Source organism: Lingula anatina, chromosome 8, assembly GCF_051362555.1.
Source record: "Lingula anatina isolate TDL-2025a chromosome 8, LinAna3.0, whole genome shotgun sequence".
In the NCBI taxonomy this organism is placed as follows: Eukaryota; Metazoa; Brachiopoda; class Lingulata; order Lingulida; family Lingulidae; genus Lingula; species Lingula anatina.
The window spans coordinates 7,336,637-7,356,203 of record NC_141774.1 but is presented as its reverse complement, the minus strand read 5'-3'; the positions used below and the strand labels follow the sequence as shown (position 1 = coordinate 7,356,203).

Here is a 19,567-nt window from a genome sequence, read left to right as displayed (position 1 = left end):
AAACGTTTTTTGTTGGCTGTGTCAACTGTCCAGTGCCATAGGGGTAGAAATTCAAGAATGTAATGAACACGGTATGTCGAAAACGATATAGGTTTTGCCTTAATTTTAAACTGGGGGGGGGGGGGGGGCTCCTAAAATTGCATGAAATGATCCATTTGTTTTACCTTGTGTATATTCAATCTACTTATTAAAGGGAAAGGGAGGCTAAATTCGCGTTTTTGTCATTTTTTCTGTGTTTTTTGTAATAAAAAAGGTATGAAACGTTGCCTTAATACGTTCATCTTAATGGCAGACCAGGTTCTTTCTACATTTTCCTACTTATGCTAAATTCATAAAACTTAAGTTCACATAATGCATTGTTTCATTGTTTGAGAATCCGTAGAAGAAGCATATCTGACTCTCTGTGGGTATTTAAGGACTCGTTCATATTGAAACTGTCGGTCTGCATAGATCGATCCAACAACGCAGGGATTTTCGATGAATGCAATCAGTTTAAAAGATTACAAGCCTCCTCCTGAGTTTTATACAGAAAAATTGGTGATTATACTAGTACGTCGGAAGCAACAGGAGGAGTGGAAATCTTCAAATTTCGTTGCATTCAGTGAGAGTCCCTGCGAAGTTGCATCGATTTCCGTAGACTGATAGTTTCATTGGAAATGAGCACTAACAGTATGTTCTTTTTTCAGAGGCAAGTGATCTCAAGACATTCGATTCACTTGGTTTCTCCGCTGTCATAGACTTCCAGAAAGAAATGCGATGTCAAGGAAATAAGCACGACGTAAGCATTGAACGTATGAAATGAATGTATTAATATGCCTTACTTGTTTAAATGGATAACAACTCTTTATTTGGCGGGGATAGGAAAAATGCCGAAAGCCAATTTTTCTGGGGTAAACGACCATTTTCCCATACTTTCCTATTTTAATGAAGTCGATTGCAATTGTTTTTTTTTCTTTAAAGTGTTCTTTTTTAATCTATTAAGGGAGTACTACGGAGGGTAACCGTGCATGCAATTCCACGTGGTACGATGGGAAGCTCAGACTTCAGAATGAATGGGATAACCGTTTTGGTGGTTAAAGGGAATTTGCTATATTTCCATGTGTTGTCTACAATGTATTTATTGTGAAAGGTTGAATTTCATAGAAAAGTTGTTATCCCTTTACACTTTCTATTAAATGTTGCTATACCTTTACAAAGCAAATATTGAATTTTCATGGAAATTTCAATACAGAATTACAGTCATTAAACGTGTCCTAAATATGGCCGACACCCTCTTCAAAAGCGATGCCGCTAATTCCATGATAGTCTCCCCGCCTCCACACTCTCAGTGGCTGCAGGGGCCTAGTAATTAAATCTCGGAGCCGAGATTTAATCCGTTTAATGGCGCGTGTGGAGGCTGGGTGACCATCGGGAATCAGCGGAATCGCTTTTGAAGTTGACGGATCAGTAAGTACTCGGCCCATCCATTCTACTTGAGGCCACTGTGATGTAAGAAAAAAAACACGTAAAAACTGTCTAGATTTTTTAAACCAACATATCTCCCGCACGAAAATGCAGTAGTATCGAAGTAGCAAAAAAGCATTAACGCAGTAGTGGTGTGGAGCATATTTGCAGTAGAAATGCAGCATAGCCTACTGCAATTCTACTGCAAAAATTACATAGGGTTGTACAGAGGAGGAGCATTAATGCAGTAGATTAGCAGCATGATAGAAGCATGTTTCAAATATGCTAATTAGCTCCCAAATTGAAGCAGATTTGAAGCATGTTTGCAGTATGATTGCAGTAGTCTACTGCGGTTTGCAGTATGATTGCAGTAGTCTACTGCGCTGGAGTATCTACTGCGTTTTCTTGCGCGCTATCACACAATGTAGGCCTATGCCTTTAAATTTATACCGTTGGATCACAAACGTCCTTTGGATGCAGATGAGGTCCATGTCTTCAGTGAATCAGGCGGACCCATCGTACTGTAAGGGACGCTCTGGCTCCCCTTTAGGATGTATCATGCCTTAGATGATGCTCGCATCTCATGAGTCTTGTCTCGTGAGGGTTGATAAGACGTGAAGGTTATAATCAATAGGTAATACTTTAATAAGACATGTAATGTAGAGAAGAGTATAAATAGGACTTGGTTTGGGTGATTAAAGGAGGCCTAAAAGGTTGTTTGGAAATCTTAGACCCCATTTCCAGAGATTAGGTCGATCTACTTTAGATCGACTTAACTCCCTGGGGGTTCACGCTAAATAGCTGTCAGCCGAGCGGGCACGAAAGTTAATTACCCCCTTACAGCTTGTAGTAGGCGGGGCATCATGCTGCCTGATTTTAGCATGGGTTATTGAGGTCGCCACACAAATGAATTTAATCAACATTTTTTGGACAATTAATGCTTTAAATATTTTCATAGATTAATGTCATGAATGACTAAAACAATATATATATATATATATATATATATATATATATATATATATATATATATATATATATAAGTTACTGCTTCCTGACAAAAAACGAAATTACATTTGACACGGGCGCGGTACGATGAAATCGCATACGGTTTTCTGTGAATTGCTTTTGACAGCGTAAATAGCTACGGGCTCCTTTAAAATTGATTTGTTTTCGCTTTTCTGATGGCCAGCAATTAAGAAAAAGTCTTTTAGACACCATTCCCAGAGATTAGATCGCTCCAACTAGACCGACCTAACTCCCTGGGGGTTCACGCTAAAAAGCTGTCAGCCGAGCGGGCACGAAAGTTAATTACCCCCTTACAGCTTGTAGTAGGCGGGACGGACATTTAAGCCGGTGTGGCATGATAGACCCGTTCCGTGACAAAATCGTTCTGCACTTGCACATTAAGGGTAGATTCCAAGAAAGAACTTCCGGTATGACGATGTCGTCCTAAGTAGGCGCTATATTTGCACTGAACTATGATCTTTCAATTTATAATTCAGTGGTTTCCGTCATGAGAGAGTATGTATTTGATAATCTTATAACTACAGTATACGGGGGAATGTTGGAAATGAGCTTTTGATCGCGACTGAACTGTTTTGCTCTGTGAGAAAAACGTGGTAGATCTAAGACTCGTAGTACAAATGCTTTCACTCTACAATGTTCTTTCAATTCAGAGTTAAGTAATTTTCGTTAAAAGGAAATTGTGTGTTTGATAATACTATAACTTTCTCTACGGGAAAATGTTGGAAATGCATGTGCAGCTATGTACTGTAAATCAACGGACTGCTACCCCCGCGTGAATAATCCGTCAGAAAGGTTTATTCACGACGACGGTTTCTTCACGTGACACCGGATTATCTGACAGTAATCTAGTGAGACTCCCCACGGGGATATCTCGATCTAAAATCTATAGGAATGCACCCTTAAAGTTCAGAACGGGTTAAAAAAAAAAAAAAAAAAAAAAAAAACAGGAACAGAAATCAGAAGGCGAGGAAGGTACAGGTGTAGGCCAATAAGTAATTCAAAATAGCGAATAATTATTACTGTTGGACGACTATTTATACAAAGAGGTGTGTTGTTAGACATACCCATGCATTTTTATTTTTATTTTTTTAACTGCTGACTTTATTTCTTTGATTCACATTTTTAAACTTTTGTTTTTAGAAATCGTGCCAACTGCATTCATGCCAAGAGAATGACCCGGGATGTTTGTTACCCCTGACCGGCTTCGTCAACATGCAGTTCATTCTTACCCTGAAACTTACCCCTGTACAAAGCTGGCAAGACTGGATCGTCTTGTTCAAAGAATGCGTCTCGGACAGTTTGTTCACTACCCAGTCCTCGCTCCATATCGACCCCTTACGGGAAGGAATATATGGTGTTGCCTTACAAACAGGATGCGGCGACCCGTCGTTCCATGGAGAATACACCCTTGTTCGTGTACCAGTTAAACTTGCGAAACCGGTCCCCCGCATCCCTGACGGCCTGCGTTGGTTCGAACGATTTGAAGATCGAGTTGCAGTTTATATTCAAGACATTGGCAGCCAGCTGTCCATTGGCAACATACCTTTTAATGCAAGCGTCGTGTTTAATCGCACATCCGGGAACGTCTCTGACGCAGCATTGCCGGCTACTGCTATATCTGGACACGGCACGTTTGTTTTTAGCAGGGGATGCGTCCTTCAAGTGCCTTTGGTACTTAATTTGCTTGTAGTATTGGCGTGTTTGTTTCCTAAACTCATTCTCTAACTATACCCGCTAAGAGAAGCAGAGATCAGACGTAATTTGTACTGGTGTTTTTATTGCGAAGAAAATGACACAGGTTATCCAATGATTTGGAACAATGAACAGTACGATAACCTGTGGAGAAAAGCAGACCAAAACCCGGATGTTTTGTGAAACAATGATGTTACGTTTTTTTGCCCTTTTTGACCCCAGACTTGTATTGTCGAGTTTAGAAGCATCATGGGGGAAGGAGGAAAGAAAAAAAACCCTAATGACGTCAAGCTATTTTTGACGTAGTGGACGTACTTATTTAATTGGGAATACCTGACCACACCCGCAATCCGGACTTAATATTAACGAGACGTAACACCCTTGATTAAACACGATGTAATGGTATCATGTTTCAAATATAAATTGGAAAGATCCGGTGCGAAATTAAAGCTATTGAGCCTTTGGTAAAGAAAACGTCACAGTACCGAATCAAAAGTTTTTTCAAAGTCAAAAATTGTATAATATTTTAGGCAATATATATATATATATATATATATATATATATATATATATATATATATATATATATAAATAAATAAACAAGAGACATGCAATAAACCCGACTCCGAGTTTAGAGCTCCAAGTCAGTGTCCTTTGAGAGGTGAATGTTTGTCTAGCAGCATTGTGTACCAAGCAACAGTTACTACTAAGAACAAATGCATGATATATATAGGCCTTTGTGGTGGGCAATTTAAGTTGAGATATAATAATCACACTAAGTCATTTAGGGACAAAAAATATGCTGAAGAAACTGAGTTATCCAAATATATTTGGAAATTAAAAGAAAATAACAACCTGTATGACATTAGATGGGACATCATAAAGAAATCAGCGCCGCAAAGGAGAAATCAGCACCTATGCAACCTTTGCCTGGACGAAAAACTGTTAATAATGATAACACCAGATACTCTAAATAAAAGAACTGAAATATGTAATTACCATGTGTCGGCATAAGGTGACATAACTAACACGGCGTGCGACGTAAGTGTCGTCACGCCGTGTGCGTAAAACGGCTAATAATACCATTATCAAATAAACCTCCTGACGATCGGGCATACCTTCTGGGTATGCCCGTGAAACTCAGAGTCGGGGTTATTGCATGTCTCTTGTTTATTAATTTATTGATTGATTTTAATTGTGTACAAATGCTCCGGACTGTTGAGCACTCTGTTCCACACTCAAGCTTGTTATTTATATATATGATGGATATTTTTACACTCAGTGGAACTTCTCATATTATATCCTTACTGATAATTTAATAAATTTGGCTAAAATTATTTTAATTTGTGTACAAATGAGAAGCGGAACTTCTGTCATGTAGGACTCTCTGTCAGGTCCCACCGGCTCTCTGTAATACAGACCCTCAGTTTTGTCATAAATTCGCTGCAAACTTTTCATTTCGTTTGAATTAAAGCTGTTAAAATTTAAGTACTTAAGGTGTCCTGTATCAGGAGGGAGGTTTGTGAACGCAGATAAAATAAACAAATTGAATACAAATTTGAACTACACAGCAAAGCTGGCAAATATACAGACATCAAAAAGGAAGAAACATCAACAAAATACACGTAAAAAAATTACTTAAATATGAGGCGAATGTCATCAAAATTGTGGAAAAAAACTAGAAAACAATCACTGTAAATGCAAACCGGTCATGCCATTTTGGAAAAGCAACCTTCAACTTTACCAAACAAAGCCAATCAGTAAATTTTAAAGTAAAACAAAAATATGGTTTGGAAGTTATGGGACGAACGACATGTGTTGGGCACCGACAGCGTCGACAGCGTTTTCTGTCTTTCCTTTATTTTTTAAACATACACTGATTACCCACTCAAGGAAAACATACCTTAAGTATATTAGAGTTTTTAATTTAGATTTAAGTTAGAAAATGACAACAACATTTTCAGTTTTCTTTCCATTGTTGCTGTCACAGTGCACAAAAATGCATTTGTTGAAAAACAAATCAATTAAATATCTCAAGAGGTGGCACAAATTTATTTGTCAATCATCATCATCTATATTCTCCCCCCCCCCCCCCCTTAAGCCTCTTTAGGATAGATAGGTACTCCTCTTGTCAAAAAGGACTGGATCTGAATCCATCATTTTCAGAAAAATAGGTGGCGCTGTATCTGCCTGTCCATGTTCATTGGGGTGTCTCAGTCTGTTTGACCCTCAGGACAACTGGAACAGAGGTGCAAGGGATGACCCCAATTTCTGTAATCACCATGGTAACAAACTCTGGAGGTGTGACGTCATAGACCAGGTTCAGGAGGCTGAGGTTCTTGCACTGTTTCCAGTTGTCCAAGTAGTTTTCTTTTTTGTGAGTCTTCACCAAGTCCCCGGGGTCTCCTGGAGTGTGATTAAAATATGTCAAATTTCTAGCCTATTTTAAGAATCAGACTATGTTTGATTTTTTGGTGGCTGTTTTGTTTGTCTTCTGTTGATGATTATACTACAGTCTGCTGAGCATCGTTAAACACCATGATGATGAAAGAGAGAGAGAGAGAGAGAGAGAGAGAGAGAGAGGCCGCATTCAGAACAAGTTGATCCGCGGATCAAATATGGTCGACCCACTTAAAAGCATGCCACCTAATCCTCTAATAGACAATGAATAGATTCACCGCAGGAATTATACAACAAGCATTCAAGTGGGTCGGCCATACTTGATCCAAGGATCTGTTGGTCCACTGTTGTAAATGCAAACAGAAACAGAGAGACCTGGACATAAAAAAAAAAAAAAAAAAAAAAAAAACCTCACCCAATTCATTGGCAACAAAGGAATCCGTCTGTACTCTCTCACAGAACTTGTAGGTCTCACAGCACACCAGGACTGGCACATTATACGCCTTGGCCAGGAGTGAGATCTGGGAGGTCCCAACTCTGGACATGACATAACCGTTGGCTAGCAAAGCATGAGCGCCTAAGAAGACTTTTGTAGCCTGGAATTAGTATGATAAATCACAGTGTTACTTTATCTATTATATAAAATAAAATATATAGATGAAAGTGAATTATCATGTCAGACAAAATACACTGTGCTAGATGAGATATTGGCATTTTCTTTGAGGAGACAGTATGAACTGTGTTGGTTGAGACAAAGCATTGTATATTGTGTAAGGTGAGACATTTAAATGTACAAAGGCAAACCATGACCATCTCCTCAACAAATACTCTTTACTGAAACAGATAAAATAATTACTGTATTGTCCCAAGATGTCATGTTTGATGAGCCAGTGTACACTGTACAAGTTGCGACGAATTTCATTACCTCTACTAAGAGTGAAAGCTTTCTCACAGAGCATTGCGTTAGAGGAGACTGTGCATTGTATCCATTGAGTTATTGTGTTGGTTGACCATTGTGTACTGCACTAGCTACATGCTGTGCATACAACTGACTGAAAAATTGTTTATTTTTTTGTTTGAAACAAGGCTTTCCGCACAGAGCTATCCAGTTGACATATGGACAGTCATCAGCCTAAAAAATGGCCTATATTTCCAAAGACTGCTAGATGGCTTACAAAATTTGGTGGTTGGTTGGTTAGGCAAGCTTGGGTTGGACTCTCTACAAATTATTGGGCAAATTACAGAATGATCCACATTTTGGACTCCCTGTACCCCAAATCCTGGAAACACCCCTCTCACTGACCTCCTGCATAACGTAAGAAGCTGTATTGATGAGAACATAGGAACACTTAATGCCATGTCTAACGAGACGACGGAGCATCTCTCTTCCTTCTAACTTTGGACGACCATCAACAACGATAACACGAAACTGTCTTCCTTTGGAGTGTGCGTCACAGAGTATCTTCCGGATCAAAGAGGAGCTGAAAAGAGAAGAAAAGGCTCATCCTACCTGTTTCAAGCTTATGTTTCATTATTAGAAAAACACTCTTTAAAACTGACACCATTAGTATAAGCATCCCCACTTGGACAAATTCTGTTCAACAAATTAAAAAAAAAATCAAGGCTAAAAAAGTCTTTACCACTCACCAACCAAAGACAAGAAGGACATCCCCATCTTGAATTTTCTGCAGAGCAGTTTGAGAGATGGCTTCTCCAGCTAAAACTATCTTCTCTTGCAAGAAATCTTCAATTACTTCATTCAAATTTCTTTTGGCCTGGGAAAAAAATCCAAATATTTATTTTCCCTCTCAATTTCCATACCTAAATCTCATGTCTGCCATATTAATTACCTCAAAGTTTCATTTTTTATGAGAAATTAAATTGTGTAAGATTTCTACCAAACACTATATAAATCACATCAATATGAAATAACAAACCTTGAATTACACGATTCATTTGCCAAGAGGAATATGCCCAAGGTTAAAGAGTCAAAGACAAATATGCCAAAAGGTTTTATAGACCTAATAGGAAGCATCAGCTTAATTAAAGATACATACAAAGTCAATTTTTTGTCATAAAAACCAACCAAATGCCGGCATATAGTTTCAAGTAGTATAACTAAGGGAATTACCAAAGGGCATTGTTTAATTTTACCCGAAAGTGATGTTTGAACAGATTTTTCTGCTAGCATTCTATGCTGTATGTCAATGGGGCAGAAAAGTAGGTCACAAAAGTATGTTAAATTGACAACCAAAAATTTTTAAGAAAGGAACACTCTAAAGCTCTTTTATGGTTGATCGGGTGATTTATTGAGTTTATCCCTTGGCATGTTGAATTTATTAGAGTCGTAGAAGAAACTAGTTTAAGTGGTTTACATGTGTTACTGGGAATCCGCGCTCCACTGATGCTTGGTTCGTATGTACCTTTAAGAGTCATATTTGTCAAAATCAAGTTTTAATGTAACAGGCATAAATATCCAGCCTTATTGAAATTCTTATCTGGACCAGTGAATCCCGATTGGGGCCAGCAGATAAAATGACTTCTTGTACTCTGAATGGCCAGTAAACTAGCAGTTTTAAACCGGTGTGACTGAAATGTGCAATACACCGCAATACAGCGCAACACAGTGCAATACACTTCAAAAATCAAATCCAGTTGCAATTACACAAAAGAAATGACCATTCCCAGCAAAGTAGGGTGATATAAAAACAACCTATATTACTGGGTAAGTAATATCATTGATATAACTTAACAAATCAGCAAGACATTAATATAGTCCAGTTGGCAGCCATGTTGGTGAGTGGCTCTTCTTGGATATATTACTGGCCAACATGGTGAACTCGCCAACATGGCGGCTGACAAACAATGAAAAAATTGTCAAGTGTTATCAGTAATATTAATTACTATGTACTATATTTTGCTTTCAGATCACCCTATTTTATTTGAGATTACCCTTTCCTGTGTGTACTTGCAACTGGGCTTGTGTTATCAAGTGTATTGCGCTGTGTTTCGCTGTATTGCAGTGTATTGCACATTTCAGTCACACCGTTTTTAACCTGGCATTCATCCATACATATAAAACTTTTATATGACCACCATCAGACATGAATTTGGGTTGTTTGGAAAAACATTAGAGGTAGAAATGGCTTGGTGGTCTTAAGACACTGGATGTGGGGGCTGCTTAAGCTAGGAAAACTGTTTAGAATAAATCTGTTCTAGAAAAAAAAATTCACCTCCGAGTCTGGCATCTCACTTGGTGTGTGGTTGATGTGCCACTTGAGTGCTTTGATAGCATTTCCCATGCTGACTGAAATTGGCCGACACTGGGCCAAGAAACTGAAAGAAAAGAATAACATTTCTTTTTTAATGTTGCACTATTCCATAGAATTATATTCATTGTATTTTTTCCTTTTGATAGCTTTAAAGCCCTTCCACTACTATGTTGCTGTAATGGGCTGGCACTGCATAAGACACTAAAAAGATGAACTGAAAATTTTAATTTTTTCTGTCCACTTGGGAGCTTTGAGAGCATTCCCCAAAGAGACTGAAACAGGCTAACCTGGGCTTGAAATATATTAAATATTAACTTAGAGTTTTTATCATATTAGGAATGTTTACCAAGTGGGACTTTGAAAATATAGTTACTGAAAATCAAAGAGCCATAATATGTGTCTGATTCAGTCTATTTCAGAAAGTTCAACCCAGGGAGAAATAATCCACGGATAATTACAGAAAATAGTCAAGGTATTTATTGTCTTTCACACACATATAGCAAGTAGACATGTCAGTCTTGTCCTACCTTATGCATGGTTTTATTCTGTTATCTAAATCTCTGGCTAGCTCCTTTTGTGGAGGTGTTGTATAGTCACGAATAACCTGTGTGGAATTAGTAAAACATAATGCATGCATAGAAATCTTTTTGGATTATTCGTTAACACATTAATGTGCAAAAAGGACGTATCTGAGTTTTCATTTTTGGTATATATATGGGATGAAATGTATTAAGAGAAACATTACATGCTTTAGAAATCTAACAAAATATTTTCTTCTTCTGATCTTTATTATTTTCAAAAAAAATCTGACTTCTAGCTTACCAATATGGCAGAGAGACACTTATCTTTTATTCTGCTTTTAAAGTCAGATTTTATTTATATTTCTAGTACTGGTAGGAATCTATTTCATATTAATAAAAAAAAAATGAAGAGTGAGCCACTGTTCAAGAGAGAACCAATCCATACCCACCTGTTTGAAGGCATTAAGCAGTGCAATACACCTTGCATTGGACCCACACACCACCCCCTCTGCATACTGTAAGCCCAGCTTTAAAACTGCAGGGTGGATAGCAACATTGTTTGAGAATCTAGAAAAAACAGTAATATTACTCTTAAAATTCAAGCTGTTTACAGAATTCATCAATTACATTTACCCAAGCAAGATATATGTAGTATTTCTGAGAAAAATGTCTTTCAATAGTCTTGTAAGTAGAATTAGTTTCATGGCAAAGTAAAGATTCTTAAATAGTGACTTATATAAACTATCACCTTAAACTGATAAGTATTGTAAATCATCACAAGTTAGCCTGATTTTAAGCCTAAATTGGTCCTTCTCTGATCACCCCTCTACACTGGAACCAAGCTTATACTCACTGTATAGCCTGAGTCAGAGATGTGCCTCTCTCAAACTGCTGGAGGTGCCTGAACAGACCCACTTTCCTCTCAGTGGCTGCCCTCTGTGGCACCTGTTGTTTTTCTAACTTCTTGGCAACTTTCTTTTGTGTGGCTGCATCGTCAACCTTAAGGTGGTCTGGGACACGGATCATCTTCTCCTTTGTGCTGCCTTCCTTTTTCTGACCTTAAATAGAATTGAACCATCAAAATGGTTATTTTCATTTCATATGTCTTTTGTGCATTTCCTATTTTGGTACATAGACTTTTTACACTACAGTCTGAGTGATACTTCTCATCTTTTGCTGAGTACTTACATTTTTATTCAAAATAGTTAAGTTTTATTGCCCTTGTGCTGAAAATATATAATTTTAAATAAATAAATAAATAAAATTAATTAATTACTTAAATAAATTGTCTCTCTCTATTATATCCAATGCTCACCTGCTCCTCCCTCCTTGGCAGCAGTTTTAGCAGCACGCTGAGCCTCCTGAAATCAAAAAGTTATCACTTAAAATTAAACACATCGCTTCATTCAAACCACAGCTGTGAGTCTATTTACTTTGAGAGCGTTCACATCGAGAAGAGCCAAGGTGTAGCAAGGCCAAGACCTAAATATGGCGGACCTACATGAAAGGAAAACTGCATAATCCTTTAATGGTCTCTCTTTATTTTCAATGACATTCACTGAGAGACCATTAAAGGATAATGCGGTCTTCCTTTCATGTATGTCCACCATATTTAGGTCTCGGCCTTGCTAGACCTCGGCTCTTCTCGATGTGAACGCTCTCTTACAGTAACTGTAATGCATGAGTGGCACCTAAAAATCTAGCAAACTCAATAAAGATGTCAAAATCCCCTCTCATAATTTTAGTTTTAATGTCATGGCTACAGGTTAAGTAAAATGCTGGAGGGGCGGCTGGTTGTTGTAAGCCTACAATACTGTATATACTATATAACCACAAGCAGTGTACCACATACAGAACTCATCTGTATACTGACTGAAGGAAAGATAACATACTTCTGATAAAAAAGATAAAAAAAAGGCTGCCAGATTAAGATAGTTAAGTAAATTTTATAATCATTCCTCTTCCCTCTTGAGTATAAACATATATCCATAATGCATTATTCATACTATTACACAGCAGGTAAAAGAGAGTCCCTTCTTGAGGGTGGCACAGGGGTGGGAAGGAAGGAGAGAAAAATAAAGAGGAAGAAAATACCAAAAAAAAAAACACAGTGGCACAATTTACCTGAAGTGCTCTCCTTTCTGCCTTGAGCTGTGCTTTTGACTTCTGAGGAGCATTTGGGTCTGTAGGTTTTTGATGACCATGACCTTTATCTTGAACCTGACCTTTATCCTGACCTTGACCTTTCGATTTCTGGCTTCCTTGAGACCCAGTTGATGATTCACTCAAAGTCCTCGGTGAATTGAGATCAGTTTGTTTTTTGACTTGATCATTTGCTACATTCTTGGGTTTATTTTTCTTTTTACCACTACCAGATTTCCCTTGGTGGCCTTTACCTTGTTGAGTTTGACCTTCAGTTATCCCTGCCTTATCTGCCATTATGAACCTGAAAAAATAAAAAAAATATAAAGAAATATAATAAAATTTAAAAAATACTTCATCCATAATTTGGTTTCAGACATCATTAACATAACCCTTGATAACATTTTATACAAACTAGCACTGTTTCATCCTTTTATTTCATTTTTTAATAAATAATAAAAAAATCTAAAAATACAAATTTCAATTTTAATTCAACTTTAAACTATTGTAATTAAACAGAACTTAAACATAACTGTAATAAAAACATAACATGACACTAGCATGCAATGATGATTTCTTCTACTCCAGCTGTAAGTAGCAAGTGTATATAATGTACTATCTTCCACATCAAACACTGAATTTTAGAAATTATTGGAAACTGCAGAGAAAAGCTGATAGTGCAGACAATTATATCCAGTAATCTCTGAAACTAGGGGACACCACACCTTGAAAATGCTGAATACCTGTATTCTTTTCTTCAAGTTACTGTATCTGGATAATTACTATAACAATGATAAGCTATAAGAAAGCAGAAAATAAAACATTAATATTTATATGCATGTACATGTAATTTTAAATAAAATGCCAAGCAAAACAGTATACTATGGTACACGTATTTCTTCATAATTATGTCAATCTAATGGATTCAAACACGTCAAATTTTTAGTTTCTTTTTTTAATCTAAAAATCATTTCTTGTATGAAAATAGGCTAAATTGCACGAGCAAAGTAAGGAAGGAAGCAAGACGGTTCATGACAAATTACAGAAGGCAAGCAAAATATGTAAAATTAATAATAATAATATATCATTCGGCAGACACAGCTCAATTACATAGCTCAGTGTTAGGCCTGAGAAGCATGAGTCTTAAAACATTCGTCAGTGAAGATACACACCATGAGAATATTCTGTTGAAAAAGGAGACGACGAGGCCCATCTGGTCAAAATATCAAGCTGTCTTTCTTCCACATGATGCAAGTGACATGGCGCGACGTCGGAAGTCTTTTGTGACTGGAGGACGGAAAAGAGGCGCAATCGACTTCTTTTTAGAAAGAAGGAGTGAATGTTCCGCGGCGTGGGAGAAGAGTTCAATCGTAGTCTGTTCCCGGTTTGCTTAGTAAACGGTAATTATTGAATCCTTTTAGGCTTTAAACCCAAAATAATATATATATATTTCCTGCCAGTCCTCTTTGCCATGGGTTTGAAACTAACTCACTCTCTCTCTCTCTCTAAGCAGATTATTTGCTATTCACTTTGCAAAGAGGGGCTCAGCACCTAGGCAGTATCTAATAGGCACGTTTGTAACGAAGAAAGATGCGATATGCATTTTATCATTTTACATACACATTTAATTTCAAATGATTATTTTGGTTCCATTCTGAAAATGTTTTATGACGTTTTTAAAAATGTTGGTTCCATTCTGAAAATGTTTCATAATGTTTTATTTTATTTAGCAATATATCCCAACATGTATACTATATACACTGTATAATTTTAATGAGGACACATGCAAGCATGGAATATTTACTTGTTTTGAAATATTTTTCTTCCATTTTCAGCATGCATCTCCCGCTGACTGTGTTTATAAGAAAGAAAAAGAGAAGAGAAGAAAAAAATTAAATAATATAAAAATGGAAGATGCAACATAGTCAAAATTTCCATAGCAGACATGTCACACTCAGCACCATCAGAGCTGTCCCAAGATGTTCAGTCCCAAAGACAGGAACAACTGGACAGCTTGACCACTTTCTTGGACAGCACAGAGGAGGAGGTGACCAGTACTTTGGAACAGCTGGGGTGGACAAAGGAGCACATTTTGAATAAGGTTGAGAACCCATACTAGTGGATGGGAATTGCCCTCCTGTTGCAGAATTTGTCTCTTTAACTTATCAGATACATTTTTCAAGTTTTTTTAAAAATGTATTTTAGAATTAGAAAATATGTTTTAAAAGTGGATTTGGGGTGATTGAGGGAGGTGTTTATATTGTCCTCCTTATTGGTATCCTTGCAAGATAGAAGCTCCAAGCAGCCAAATTTAAATGCAACATAATAATTAGGTGAAAAAAATTATTTATTTTTTAACAAATGTAATAATTATATTTCAATTGTTTTGAAAAGAGATTTTGTAAGTTAATTTTCAAATATTTTGAATCGAGATTTAAAAATTCTTATTTTAAGAATATTTTCCAGTCTGATGTGATGTCCACCTGTCCTCTGGACTCCAGCCATCTTGTCCCTCGGCGGTCACTTCAGCGCCATCTGGAGGATTGCAGCTTGGTGAAACGGGGGCTGGAAAAGGAAGAAATAGTAAGATAGAAAAAAATTAGTTAAAATATTGAATTACTGTTAAATTATTAATTTAAATTAAAAGCATTTAAATGTGATATTAGAATAAATGAAAAAGTGTGTCACAAGTGTGGTGTTTTTTTTTTTTTTTTTTTTTTTTTGAAAGGTAGGCTTTTTGGTAGAGGCAGGAAGATTCTGGTGGCTTAGATGGCCTAGAAGTTGAAAAGTATTTGGCACAGACTGCTTCCTTAAAATAATTTTGTTTTATATTACAACTGTTACAGAAACTGTCAAAGAGGAGTTCTGAATTTTTCTATGAAGGGAAGGATGTGGTGACTGTAAAGATTGGTAAGAATTTTTTTTATTTTCTTTCAAGATTTTATTTGTTGTAAGACTGCCATTTATCATTATTGTTATTATTAATGACAATACTCATCTTATTATTGTAACTTCCACTCTGTTAAAAAAGACTTTATTTTAATACTTTTTGTACCTCATGAATACCATAATGATTTATTTCTTTGTATGCAGCAAAACACAATCAAAGAATGTTGCAAAGTAATACTGGGACCTTTTTAGAAATTACTCATTTACTGTTGTAAATTAGTAAGCCATTTATAAAAAAATTCAAGTAATTTTTTTTTGCATTTCAACATTATAATAAGAAATGATGGAAAAACTATTTCACTGCATTCTGTAAGTAATTGTTGCTCTTTTTTTTTTCAGACAAACCTACACAGGATGCAATATTGGCAAAGCTGTATAGTAATTCTTACAAAGGAACAGGTAAGCTATTTGATTTTTTGTGATTTTTAACAGCAACCTCTGTATCTTTCACTTATTAATAATAAAACAAATAGTAAGCAAAAATTGTTTTGCTTTATAAAATGATTTGTACTCTGCATTAGAGTTTCACTCGAAAAAAAAAAGAAAGAAAAGAGATGGAAGTATATTGCTTTCTTTTCTTTTCTTTCCTATAAGGGCACAAAAGTTGTTCTGAAAGCTTTAGAAAGAACTTGAAGACACAGTTATTGCCTTCGAAGGGAGAATGCCTTTTTTCATTTATCATTACATTTGAGAATGATTCATTCCATTTTTGTAGACTAAGTTATAGAATTTAATGAATGTAGTGAAATGGAAGAAACCCTGTCTTGCCTTTAAAACATCCCACTTTTTCTACAAAAAATTGATAATTCTTATCCCTAGCTTTTTAAATGTTTTACTTCTTTTACAGCAATGATCAAAGTGAGTCGTGAATTCGGAATATTATGAACTTTTTATGAACTTGTATCCTCAAACATATCCTTTTTTGAAATGTAAATCTTTGAGAGTAACCAATTATAATATTGATTTTTTTTTTTGTTATTACATTTTTGTCAGATTAAAATATCCATTACTTGAAATGGATGCACGTAGTACAGTACAGTTAGTAATATTCATACATAATAATATGATCAGTATTGACTAGTATAAAACTCAGCCCATTGTGTTAGAGAAGACGTGGTTAAGATTTATCTGAGAAAGATTGTGTAATAGAAGGTTTGGATGTGATTTACTCACAATATCACATTTGCAGTTTTTGTAAACTTTTTGCCATATATTGAAATGCACTTTGACTGAAGAAAAATAAGAGAGAAAATAGAGTTTTTTGGGGGTGAGTGGGGTGGAGGTGGGGCTGGGGGCATTATTTAACCAAGATGGTGAAAATCTAGTAATCAGAACAAAAAGTATTGCCAAGAAAAGAATTAACAAAATAATCTTCTTTTTAGTTCCAGCAGCCAACATATTCAAAGAGGTCCCACCCACCATGGACCGTGCTGTGGTTGAGCTCACTCCTCAGGAAAGACTAGCGGTGTACGAATATAGCGTAGAGCAGGCCAAGGCGGCTAACAAACAAATCTCCATCTCTGAAGAGGAATTGCTGTTTCCAACTGATATGCCAAAGAAAGAAGAAGGTAGGAAACGGGACTTTCATGATGATGTCAGATTTATTTATTTATATATTTATTTATTTATTGACATTGACCTCATTACCACTACCTTACTGTATGATGATGTATGGAAATGTTTTTCCTCCTTGTTTTAATGATTGGGTATATAAGAATAAAGCATGTATGAAAAAAAATTTTTTTTTTTTTTTGGGGGGGGGGAAAGGGGATCGGGGATGGGGATCGGGATGTCTCATAATAATGAGCATGATAATGCTCTCATGTCTGTAATGTTTACGATCATCTCAGGAGAAGAACCCAGGTCTTACATGGAGAAAGTTAAGGAGATGAGAGATTTCAAAAGAAGACGTCAGACATACAGAGCCAAAAATGTCCACATCACGAGGAAGAGTTACACAGAGGTAGAATATCAATGTGTGTTTCTGTGGGTGTCTATCTTAAATTCATGCAAACATTTTACCAATAGTTCTGATTTGTTTTTCAAAATATCAAAGCATGAAAATGAACTTGAGCTATGTAATATTGCCATTTAATGCCAAAAGGAATCATATTTATGTTATGTGAGAGGGTCAGTTGTGGTTTCTTTTTGCATTATTTTAGAAAAATAAATAAATAAATATATAAATAAATAAATAAATAGATAAGGAGCATTCTGTAACTTTAAAAATATTTGTAATTCCTATTATATAATGCATTATCATGTGTTTCTGTTAACTGCTTTAAGGTCATCAGAGAAGTTTTTGCCAATCAGATGGAAGCACTGGAGAAAATGGCTGAAGATAAAGCAGAAGAGGAGAGGGCTGAGATACTAGAAAATTCTCGAAGAAAAAGGTGAGAAATGTTTTTTTTATTAAAGAATCCGTTATGGTGTTTACTCTGACATATATTCAATATAGGCCAACTTCATAAACTTATTGATATTTGACTTCCAAATATACAGTAAACTGTTCTAATTTTAAAATTGGTAAAACATATTTGTTTGATGTTTAATATTTAAAATTTCATTTCCTTGGTTTCCTTATCTGGGAAATCATTAATTGCCAGTCTATTTTTATTATTATTATTATTTTTTTTGATAAGACTTAGTACTTAATTTTTAATTTAGCTTAGCTTCCTTTTTACTATAATTAGAAAGTTTCAGGTTTAAAAAGATGTGAAGCTGTCCAAAAGGGTCCTAACGAGAAAAAATGGAGTGCAAAGTTTTTTAGGTATTGCTTTTATTTTTAGGTCAAGATCAAGGTCTAGGTCAAGATCAAGATCTAGAAGTCATCGAAAAAGATCTCGATCTGATAGAGGGGACAGGAAACACAGACGAAGAAGCCGCGATAGAGACGACAAATCTTCCAAACGAAAATCAGAAAGACAAAACAGCCATTCAGAACAAGAGAGGGATGATCAAAAAAGTAAAACCGACAATGAGAATAAACAAAAGGGGTCCTTTACCAATGAGAGTAATTTTATTGGTAGTAAAGGGGCATCAGTGAAACATGAAAGAAATCAAGAGTTGGATGCTACTAAGGGACTTACAGACAACTTGAAGACGTCTTCCACATCTTTAGATGCAGGTGCTCTATCTGAACTACATAGCCAAGAGGATGGGGAGGCACATCAAGAAAAGGATGGAGAAACCAGTTCATTTATAGAGCAGGAAAGCAGAGAATCTTCAGCCAAGTTCTCAGGGTAAGGGATTTTTATCAGTTAAATCATCATTAAAATGCTAAATTTGAGGGTTTAAATGTTTGAAAGAGTTAGGGGAGGGTTCAGAGTCACACTGTTTCCCTTTGCATGAAAAATATTTTTATACTATTAAGCAAAATATTGATCTTTATAATTGGAAGTCAGAAGAGATGGTCCCTTTCATTCAACCTCAACTGCAAAATCGAGTTGCTCATGACAAATGTTTAAATTTTTTCATAGGATTCTTTTTATCTGACAGTTGCACTAAATAGTTGTAATCAAAATTTAATTTTTTTATTGATAAAACATTGATACATTTGCCTGATAAAAAAAAGTTTTTTGGTTTTATTTGATTCAGGGGATCAGATTCAGAGGGCAGAGGAAAGAGTCACAAGTCCCACAAACAGAAGAAACATAAACATAAGCACAAGCATAAACACAAGCATCGATACGAATCAGACTGAATCCAGTATGTTTTTCAGGGAAATGTCAACTTATACATGATTCAAGGTACTCCGTCTTGGAATTCACTGCCAAATGGATTTTTTTTTTTTTTTTTTTTTTTTTTTTTACACACATCATGGCTCTATCTGTCGCAGCGCTTATATTTGATATTTTATATCCATCCGTAATGTAATCAATAACTGTAAATAACTGGGCAGACATTCTGATACCATCACTTGAAGGGGTTTGATTTTCAAGTGTGAATTTATATTATAGACAAAAAAACTATATGACTTTGGGGCATTTTGAATTTTTTTTCAATAATTTTCAATAAATATACTTTCCATATTGCACTGTCTTTAGTGGTGGTAGTTAACATAATTCTCATTCAAAGTTTGAGTTCAAAATAAAATTTGAACATTAAGATCATTCTTGT

The 19,567-nt window shown here is 35.9% G+C and overlaps 2 protein-coding genes across 5 annotated transcripts; one reads left to right on the top strand and one right to left on the bottom strand.

Annotated features, from left to right (window-relative positions):
* Positions 1–6,007: 6,007 nt before the first annotated feature.
* Positions 6,008–13,806, bottom strand: LOC106175579 (translation initiation factor eIF2B subunit delta). 3 transcript variants are annotated; one of them, XM_087019176.1, is made up of 12 exons: positions 13,672–13,806; positions 13,225–13,297; positions 12,482–12,803; positions 11,673–11,718; positions 11,211–11,415; positions 10,807–10,924; positions 10,364–10,440; positions 9,798–9,900; positions 8,212–8,339; positions 7,868–8,045; positions 6,980–7,160; positions 6,008–6,570 (listed from the first exon to the last, which is right to left on the bottom strand). In XM_087019176.1, the coding sequence occupies exons 3-12, from the start codon at positions 12,794–12,796 to the stop codon at positions 6,365–6,367; spliced, it is 1,557 nt and encodes a 518-aa protein (XP_086875302.1). In that variant the 5' UTR covers positions 12,797–12,803; positions 13,225–13,297; positions 13,672–13,806; the 3' UTR covers positions 6,008–6,364. The 3 variants fall into 3 exon arrangements, with proteins under 3 accessions (XP_086875302.1, XP_086875301.1, XP_086875300.1); XM_087019175.1 differs by having other exon boundaries at positions 13,243–13,297; XM_087019174.1 differs by lacking the exon at positions 13,225–13,297 and having other exon boundaries at positions 13,672–13,785.
* LOC147760279 (U11/U12 small nuclear ribonucleoprotein 48 kDa protein-like) lies at positions 13,789–19,555 on the top strand. Of its 2 annotated transcripts, none has more exons than XM_087019178.1 (10): positions 13,789–13,899; positions 14,335–14,600; positions 14,966–15,082; positions 15,346–15,409; positions 15,788–15,847; positions 16,831–17,016; positions 17,299–17,411; positions 17,735–17,841; positions 18,238–18,690; positions 19,046–19,555. In XM_087019178.1, exons 2-10 carry the CDS (start codon positions 14,445–14,447, stop codon positions 19,149–19,151), a joined length of 1,362 nt encoding a protein of 453 aa, XP_086875304.1. In that variant the 5' UTR covers positions 13,789–13,899; positions 14,335–14,444; the 3' UTR covers positions 19,152–19,555. The 2 variants fall into 2 exon arrangements, with proteins under 2 accessions (XP_086875304.1, XP_086875303.1); XM_087019177.1 differs by having other exon boundaries at positions 14,954–15,082.
* Positions 19,556–19,567: the final 12 nt, after the last annotated feature.

Excerpts from the sequence above, each read along its gene's own strand:
- LOC106175579 (XM_087019174.1), bottom strand. The coding sequence starts at position 13,712 with ATGGGCCTCGTCGTCTCCTTTTTCAACAGAATATTCTCATG. Across the intron at positions 12,804-13,671 it reads TTCAACAGAATATTCTCATG|GTTCATAATGGCAGATAAGG; the intron begins GTGTGTATCTTC and ends TTATTTTTTCAG. Across the intron at positions 11,416-11,672 it reads TGCCAAGGAGGGAGGAGCAG|GTCAGAAAAAGGAAGGCAGC; the intron begins GTGAGCATTGGA and ends ATTCTATTTAAG.
- LOC147760279 (XM_087019177.1), top strand. The coding sequence starts at position 14,445 with ATGTCACACTCAGCACCATCAGAGCTGTCCCAAGATGTTCAGTCCCAA. Across the intron at positions 15,083-15,345 it reads GGCTGGAAAAGGAAGAAATA|AAACTGTCAAAGAGGAGTTC; the intron begins GTAAGATAGAAA and ends CAACTGTTACAG. Across the intron at positions 15,410-15,787 it reads TGTGGTGACTGTAAAGATTG|ACAAACCTACACAGGATGCA; the intron begins GTAAGAATTTTT and ends TTTTTTTTTCAG.